Below are 9,602 nucleotides of genomic sequence, written 5' to 3'. Positions count from 1 at the left end.
TTAAACAAAAAGCATGTCTTTTAATATAAGCGAATAAAGCACGACACTTGTAACAATAAACATTTATGAGCACATTGTAAACTACTAGGATATCAAGTGGCTTATATTGGTTAATATGTGCCGTATTGGTTTAAACGCATTTTTTGTTCCTTAATTTTGATTTTTAGCATTTTGGTCCTATAATTTACTAGGGTAATAATTTAGTCTCCTACGTACATTTTTATTTTTTTTGCAATTTCAGAATAGAATTGGGGATCAATTTAAAACTTTGAATCAAATTTATCCTGAAATTGCAAAAAATTAGAAACGTACAGACTAAATTATTATCTTACTAAGTTGCAGGACCAGAATTCTAAATAATTATAGTTACAGGACTAAGAATACAATCACACTATGCTGTACAAGTTAATGCGGGAAACAATATGCAATTAGCCGTGTAATTATAGGCTGTGGTGGCAATTTTGTTCCTAGTGAAATCAAATTTCATAATTGGTCTTGTAATTTTAAAAAAACTACAATTTAAAGACAACTCCTGTTAATTTTATCGAAAAATCGCATATGACTTGCACATAATCAAATTAAATTGAGATTTTGGAATTGGCCAAAGATGTCCTAAAATTGTAAAATATTTTCAGAAGACATTACTCATCTAAATTAGTGATAAATATTATTTTCATTCTTAAATGCTCTTATAAAACTATCACTGTTTATGAGGGTTAATTTTATTTTCATTCATGTGTTAATAGATCAATTACAAGATCATTTAAATTTTTCATTTGTTTTAATTTTATCCTTAATTCCAATCCCATTCCAGCCACTTTTTCCACCAACTTTAGGGCATTTATATACTTTCACTCTTATTACTAATAATCTATTTAAATACTTGGGGAGTGGTTACAAAATATTCTAGTTTTCGAAAGTGATTTTTATAAAAAAAGTTAGAAGTTGTACCAGAATCAAAAGTAGATAGTGTAAGAAAAATAAAAAGCAGATAAAAGCTAAAATGGGGATAGTGTTTGGAGAAAAATCATTTCGAAAATAAACTCAATTGGTTAAGACTGTTTTGTTCCCATGTGTTAAAAAAATACTATTTTTTGCTTATTATTTTACTTGTTGTTTGTCAGTAATAATTATTTTTGAAGCGCTCGCAAACGCTCTGTTGCTAAGCAGATTACACCCTTTTGAACAGTGGAAAATTCAAATTTTTTTTCTAGGTTATTTAGAAGTTAGCAAAGAGAAGAAAAGTTGACAAGTCTTGGAGGAAATCTTCATCTCTTTCTGTCTTATGAGTCGCACTTAAGTGTTGAAGTAGGTAGAACTCTCTATTTTATTTTTTAATAGTAGGTCTATATATATATATATATATATATATATATATATATGTGCGGATCGGATTTTTCGTTATAATTTATGTTGCAACTTCTGCTTGAACTAATAAACCAGGTTTGTTAAGAATCTGGTTCTTTAGAGCCAGGATGACGCAGGCTAGATGTATTCGCCAGCAAAAAATTGAATATGAATATATATGAGAGCGGCGCAATTAATTATTAGCAAGCACCTAACAACGTTGATCATGCACAGCTATAAATAACGCTATTCTGCCTTGCATTCTTTCAAACACACATACAGATACACACAGTGTGTGTACATATATATATATATATATATAAGAGAGAGAGAGAGAGAGAGAGAGAGAGAGAGAATCAATATCATTCATGGAAGTAGGGAGAGTGCTTCACATGAATGGAGGGGTAGGAGAAGCCAGTTATGCTAATAACTCATTAGTTCAGGTATCTACTTGCTGGTATCTATACATACACATACGTACGTTGCTCGTGTTTTTGTTATATGTATATATATATTAGCGTATATAGTTCAAAAAAAAGTGATTAATTGTGTATCTGATTTGGGTAAGTAGGTAATAATCAAGGGGATGTGAATGAGTTTTGGCAGGAAAAGGTGATATCTATGACAAAGCCGATAACAGAAGCGGCAATAACTGAACTGATGATGTGCAGCAGCATGGCCTGGCGGCCGGGCAAGATCTTGTGTATGGCAGAGTTGGGGTGTTCCTCTGGCCCAAACACTTTGATTGTGGCGATGGAGTTTGTGAAAATCGTCAGCCAATTATGCCGAAAACACGGGCATGATCAGTTGCCGGAATTCCAGATACAGTTGAATGACCTTCCAGGAAACGATTTCAACTCCATTTTCAAATCCTTTGCCCCCAGTTTCCATGCACAACTGTTACAGGAATTGGGATCATCTGCACCATATTGTTTCTTATCCGGGGTTCCTGGCTCCTTCTATGGCAGGCTTTTTGCTGCAAAATCTCTGCATTTTGTTCATTCTTCTTACAGCCTCATGTGGCTCTCCAAGGTAATTAATAAAATTACTAACTAGTATATATATATTACCCCCTCTAATTAAATAATTAATGGGATATTTCCACCACCCTCCCACGAGGTTAGATATAATCACGTAGACTATCTGTGATAATTACATCTAGTATTTCTTAAATTTATTTCCGGTTAACAAATAGATTCATATGTTAGTCCAAATTAATAGATTTTGTTCATATCAGCAAAAAAATTAAATGAGAATTCATGTTTACACCGGATTAACTTATTACTAACTTATTATATGATCAAACAAATATTTGTTGACGAAATTATCTTTAACCATCTTCACACATGTGAAGGTATGTCAGAAAAATATCCTTATAAAAGTAGTTTGGTCATAAAAGATTTGCAATAAACTTGTAAGCAGATAAAAAAATAAATTTTGATTCAACTTTTTCTCTAATGTCATCAATTTTTGTGAAATGTTGCTAAGAGATGGATCTATTTGATAGATGATAATAAATGTCTAAAGTATTAAATTTAATTTTTCAAATTTTCAAAGAGACTGGTGTAATTATTCCTGAATTAATTGTCTTGAGTATGTATGATACTATACGATACGGCTATTGATTGATCAAATACTATATGGTGTATGTGTATATATTTATATAATGTGTAGGTCCCTGAAGGGGTGGAAATGAACAAAGAAAATATATACATAGCAAGCACAAGCCCAGCAAGTGTGATTAATGCATATTATGAGCAATTTCAAAGAGATTTCTCCACTTTTCTGAGATGTCGTTCGGAGGAAGTAATGGGCGGTGGGAAAATGGTGTTAACTCTTTTGGGGAGGAAAAGTGAGAGTGCTTGTAGCAAGGAGTGCTGCTATATTTGGGAGCTCTTGGCCCTCTCACTCAAGCACCTGCTATCCCAGGTACCTATCTATATCTGTATAATTTATAGGGTGAATTAGATTAGACACTCATTCAACAAGTTGTCATAATACACAGTGAAAATAGTATTTTTTGTCCTTTAATTTAAGGTCTTTCTACTATTACTTTTATTAATTATAAAATTCTCACTAATATAGTTCCGTTATATATTTTAATGAAAAATAGCAGGAAAAATAGCATTTTTAGTCCCATATATTGGGTTTGTGTCACTTTTGGTCTCATTTCTTATGGGATTAGCACTTTCTGTTCCATAATTTACAAAAATTATCATTTTTGGTACTCATGCACTTTTCTGTCTATAATTTAATCATGTAGATCACGTGTCAAGCACGCTGCAGTTAAGTAGTTTTGCTTGAAGGAAAAATTGGACCTTTTTTCCATAGTAGCATATGAGTGTTTCATTTGACCTACTTGATTCACTTGTGGAAGACATGATTCTTTGTATTGTTTCAAGTTGGCTTCAACTTATAGAAATATAAAAAGGATATGATTCAATTTTTGTGAGAGAAGAGAGAAATCGCTATGTTTTTTGCCCTAATTTCCTTCAAGATTAATTTAGTTTTTTCCCTAAAATGGAGTTATATTTTTCACAAAAAATTGATCCCAATCTTGAATATAAACCAATTTTCTCTCCAGTTAAAAACACTTAATAATCACATACTAGGCATGTGCCCTACACTGTTAAATTATAGACAAAATAGTGGATGAGGGCCAAAAGTATTATTTTTATAAGTTACGGGGCTAAACGTGCTAATCCCGTAATGAATGGGATATAGACAAAAAATGTTTATATAAACACCCCTATAAAGTACATATCTATAATTTCTCAAGGGATATCGATGTTAATTTTTCTGAAGTCTATATAAAACCTCCCACTACAAGAAAATTGGTCGATAAATGGAAAAAAAATTAATTTCGAACTAATTAATAAGTAAAATTATCGTTCTTAATCTAAATTATATAATACAAGAAATTTACTTACTAATCTATTTAGCAACGAAAATGTACTTGCTAGAAAATTTAACAAATTGTTTAAAATGTAAATTAAATAATGTAGATTAGCAAGAAAAATTTTAATTGCTGATTAGATCAATGATGATTTTAGTAGATTAATATTCGTTGCTATTAAGTCATTTTCTTATCGTGTCTTCGCCGTGCCTAATATAATCGAATTTGAAAGATCATAATAAGAAGAAAAAATTATTTGTTTAAACCTTTAAGTTTGCTTGCTATTAATTTTAGTCTTTTAAATTTACCTATTTTAGTTTTAGTCCTATAACTTTCAAAATTTCTTATTTTAGTCCTTTGACCCAATTTTGAACAATTCTTTTCCTACAGAACTTTTCAAGGGCAATTTTAATCTATAGATAATCATTAATTTTGCATTTCGTAGCTAATGCTCGCCTAGAGTGGTATAAGAGTCTATGTTTATTAAAAAATATTTATTTATATTACACTTAAAAGCATTAGGATGGGCTATTAGCCTTCATCATCAAAAGGGTAAAAGAGTCATAAATTAGACTAACTAAAGGACCAAATCTATGCAAAATTGATAAATAAAGGACCAAATCTAATATTGTAAAAAATATAGGAGCAAAATGAATTCAAATCAAAGTTGTAAAACAAAAATTTCCTTCTTCCCTAATAAGTATTAATTAATAATAATGTGCAATAGAAATTAGACGTTGTTGCAGCTATAGAACTCGATTGATAGTTAGTCTATATGGACAATATAATATATTGTTTCATTCTAGAGAAAGAAAATAAAAAATAAAAACTAGGGGAAATGTAGACATATAGATTCGGACAAATTAACAATTATTGGTGAAAATATTTTTTTAGTTCCATAAAATAAGGATAAAATTTTTTTGGTACCACAACTATGACAAATGACGATTTTAGTTTTATAAAACTCAAAAATATGTCTTTTTAGTCCTAAAAAATGACATTTTGGGCATTTTAGTCCCAAAATTATAATGCAGTTTTAGTACCAAACAATGCCTTTTTAATCCCAAAACCACAATGCACGTAAATTTTTGGGACTAAAAATACGTGATTATGAGTTTTATGGGACTAAAAGCAAAATCTACCATAGTTGTGGTACCAAAATAAATTCTACACTTATTTTATGGGGCTAAAATAGCATTTTGGTCCTAAAAATACGTCTCAACTCTTTCACCATTCCTTATTGTTAGTATTAATCACACCACATAAAGGCCATTGAAACAGTTACATGATTACATCAATACTTTTATAAATTGACCAATACATTAATATCAGTTGATACATTCATATAACTAAGAATAAAGAAACATAATACACTAAATTCACATAAAGTGAGACGAATACCACTAAACTAAGACATAATGAGTTTTACCGATCTTATTTACCAAAATATTACTTGATCACATCAATTAATTAATCACAATGAACTCAATTAGTTTCGTTCAATATTATTAATTGGAAAAAATGCAAGCAACCCTCTTGTGATATTGCAAAATAAATAACGATTCATCTCCTTATATTTTTTAAAATACAATAATTTACCCTCCTATGATTTTTAATATGAAGCAATTTACCTCCTTGTAGAAGGAGGTAAATTGCTTCATTTTAAAAAGTACAGGGGGTAAATTGCTATATTTTTTTCATAAGGGGTTAATGTGCTCATTTTCAATACCAAAAGAGAGATAAATTGCTATTCACCCTTAATTTATTATAGTACAAACATATATGTGCAGGGACTGATAGAAGAAGAGAAGTTAGGTTCATTCAACATCCCTCAGTACACACCATCGCTTTCAGAAGTGAAGACAGAAGTCGAAAAGGAAGGATCCTTCACTATCAACCAGCTCGAGGTCTCAGAAATTGAATGGGCTGCATGCGGCAGCAGTGGCTTCTGCTCCCAGGAATATTCCAAAAACGGCATCGACGATGGGTACAATGTGGCGAAATGCATGAGATCTGTGGCGGAACCCTTGTTAGTGGAGCAGTTTGGTGAATTGGTAATTGATCAACTGTTTGAGAATTACAGGAACATCCTTTCTGATCGCATGTCCAGAGAGGACACCAAATTTATTAATGTCACTGTTTCCATGACGAGGAAAGAATGAAGGCTGACTGAACGTTTTATTACAATTCATGTTTCATCTTCCATTCCATTTGATACGTATACATTATGTGTATGAAATCTATCCTTGCATAAAATTAATGAAATAATTTTTTTACGCGCGACGTTTATATTTGAAATGCAATATAAAATGCAACAAGAATTTTAATATAGAGAATTCAATTCGCATGGAGGAGGGTGTAGTACTAGTGGTGGCAACATATGGATTGAAACCCAAAGTTCCAATTCAAATTTTCTAGTTTAGGGTTGGGTTTAAAATGTTTTGTTAGCATAAGTGACAAAAAAGTCAACTAGATTGGGCTTTTATAATCCATTTCTAACAATTTCGATGTAATGTAATAATATTTATGATTTGAATAAAAGCAATATTAAAATCTATGACATGATTCTATGTTATGTTTACTTATTTATGTTAATGCTTTCTTTACTGCATGCACAACAAACCCCACAGACCAAACGATTAAGTCGAAGAAGTTGGGTTGTGCATTGGTTGGCAGCTATAGAACCAACTCTTGTAGATGGTCTGAAATGTTCCAAGTCCAGAATCTCGAGATTGAGTATCGAGTATCCTTTAGAGACTTGCATTACTTGTTGCAGCCATGTTTGGTTAGCAGGAGACGTAAATCGTCTGTGCAATACTAAGTGGGTTGGTTGGCAAGGTAGTCGACTAACTGAACTGACTCGAAGAAATCATTATATGTAAACCTCTTAAGGCTTGGTCGATATGATTGGGATTCCCGATTTTGATAGTACGAGATTAATCCTTGGACTTGAGGAACCATGGCAGTCAAATGCATATGATGGCTATAGTTTGGATGTGACGAGCAATGTCTGTGTCATGAGATATGGTCATTAGAAACCTTATCTAGTGCAATCAGAATGTGCAGTGAGGATGGTACGTTCCAAGAAACAATCCGTCCCCTGTCAGTATCATGATAGAGCATCTCCTATACGCTCTGAGACACATTTTTCTTAGAATCTGTAGCCATAATGACTGAGTAAGTGGGATAAGTTACCCAATGACAAATCAATAGGGTAAACGGAAAGTCTCGAGTTATTAAGTATAAATGTCTAGTCCAGAATGGGAATCGATACTTAATTCTAAGCCCTAAACTAAGATCGAGAGACGATCAATGGAAGGACCTTACTCCGTGTGAATTTGGTGGCTTAAATGTTCATCATTATTCACATAGTCTCTAGTTTAGTGAACTGTTGTTAGAAAGCCACCCACGAGCTATTTTTGATTATGGGATAATCGAAAATAATTAATTAAGTTAAATTAAATTAATTGTATTGGAAATACGTGCAAGTTTAGTTGAAGGTAAGTCTAAAGAGTTACACACTTACCACTAGAATGGGATGGAATTAATTTGGAGTTAAATCCAGAAGAATCAAATTAATTTAATTTGATTAAATTAATTTCTGGAGGGCATATATGAATGATTAATTATTTATTCAGTCAAATTCATTGGATGGATGACTTGAAATTTAATTAATTGGACTAATTAAAATTTTAAGTTAGTTCTTAAATTAATTGAATTAATTTATTTTGACTTGGTCTAATTTATAAATTGAATAAGAGAAAGGGCTCAAATCTTTTAATAGGATCAAAAGATATGGAGCTTTATGTTGGGATTATGATTGAATTTGATTTAATTAAAAGTCCATTAGTCATAAGCTTGGTTTAATTTCAATTATATTGAGCTCGATCCATAAAACACAAGCCCAAGACCTTAGATTGGCCTAGTGTAGGTAAAGGAGGAGTCTCCTCCTCATGAAGTGCTAAGGCCGAGTAGAGGACTCCAAGCCCTCTTTTGATTGGGGTTTGTTGGTTGTTGGAGATTAACTAGGTTAATTCTATTTATGTATAACTAGGTCATATATATCCTAAAACCTCAAGGGGCCGCCCACTTTAGTTCTCTCCAAGTTTCGGTTTTTCCTCTCTTCTCTTCTTTTCTCTCCATATTTTTCTTAGTCTTGGAGATCAAAGAAAAATCTGAAGATCAAAGTCGTTAATTCAATAACGTTAGTTTAATCTTTGTTCTTCCGTGATCGTTCTTGCTTGCACGAGAATCATATCCTTCTAGTGGGAGTGTGGACACCTTTGAAGGATCTCAACATAGGGATCTTAGTTGAATGTCCATTGAAGGAAAGGGAATCAAGGATTGTATCCTGTTCAAGAAAATGATGAAGGTAAAGCTTACTTTTTCCTTTTTGTCCTTCTCGGTTTTCTTATGTTATTCTTGGGTTATGATTATATTATGCACTTGAACGCCCAGATCAAGGGTACACCCTTTGATCGGGAATTCACATGCTTGTTTACGATTTAGTTTCGATTTTGTGCACTTCCGCCTCGCTTTCCTGGCCGATCCACTTCCTTTAAATGGTATCAGAGCCCATTTCGATGTCTAGGCTTAGAATCAGACATGTTTCATGTGAATTTGTATGTTTAATTTTGCTTTTCATTAGGACACGAGGAATTTTTTGAGAATTGTGTATTTTATGAAATTCAATTATTCTTATTATTTCAGATTTTACAAAAAAAACAAAAGGGATTTCAAAAAAACGTTGAAAACATAGCAGGCATTTCTATTGCCTCCCAGCACTAGCTGGCAGGCGTGCAACCTAACCAATGCGCCTACTGCTGTGCGCACTAACAGCGGCAGCGTGCATCTGCACGTAGGCGCGCACTATGCGCAACTTCTAGCTAGGGGGGGGCACAGCAGGCAAGGGTGTCTGCCTGCACACGCGCCTGGCAGCGGAACGGTCGGTTCGACCATGTTTCTCATTTTTTTTAGAAATTTATTTTTCTAATATTTTATGTATATTTTTATAAATAATTAATTTTGGTTGAGATTTGGTACTTAAAATTAAAATATTATTTTAATGAGTTTTCAAACAAGAATTAATTTTTCATAGGTTGCACTTGTGTCCATATTTTGTTGCATATAATTTTTAGGTTTGGATGCATGATTTTTTATATGATATTAGATGTCATATATGTTATGTGGTGCACAATTACTTGGAGTATTTTCGTGCTATGATTGTTAATTGGATTAGCAATAGGATGATCACAAAGATTATTGACCGTATGGATGGTTTTCGATTGTGTCCTGCGTGCCTCTTAATTTTCTCATCTCTATTACTTTTAGCCCGATTATTTAAAGGATTGATTCTTTT

General features: G+C 32.4%; 1 protein-coding gene across 2 annotated transcripts; it reads left to right on the top strand.

Annotated features, from left to right (window-relative positions):
* The first annotated feature begins 1,634 nt into the window (after positions 1 to 1,634).
* On the top strand, positions 1,635 to 6,541 carry LOC105156978 (S-adenosyl-L-methionine:benzoic acid/salicylic acid carboxyl methyltransferase 2-like). Of its 2 annotated transcripts, none has more exons than XM_011073260.3 (4): positions 1,635 to 1,790; positions 1,954 to 2,379; positions 3,022 to 3,276; positions 6,034 to 6,541. In XM_011073260.3, the coding sequence occupies exons 1-4, from the start codon at positions 1,716 to 1,718 to the stop codon at positions 6,403 to 6,405; spliced, it is 1,128 nt and encodes a 375-aa protein (XP_011071562.1). In that variant the 5' UTR covers positions 1,635 to 1,715; the 3' UTR covers positions 6,406 to 6,541. The 2 variants fall into 2 exon arrangements, with proteins under 2 accessions (XP_011071562.1, XP_088734873.1); XM_088878747.1 differs by having other exon boundaries at positions 1,673 to 1,790; positions 1,919 to 2,379.
* The last annotated feature ends 3,061 nt before the right edge of the window (positions 6,542 to 9,602 follow it).

This window comes from Sesamum indicum, linkage group LG3 (genome assembly GCF_026168435.1).
Source record: "Sesamum indicum cultivar Baizhima isolate 11 linkage group LG3, ASM2616843v1, whole genome shotgun sequence".
Lineage (NCBI taxonomy): Eukaryota > Viridiplantae > Streptophyta > Magnoliopsida > Lamiales > Pedaliaceae > Sesamum > Sesamum indicum.
Note: the sequence above shows the minus strand (reverse complement) of the source record. Positions and strands in the feature narration are given on the sequence as shown.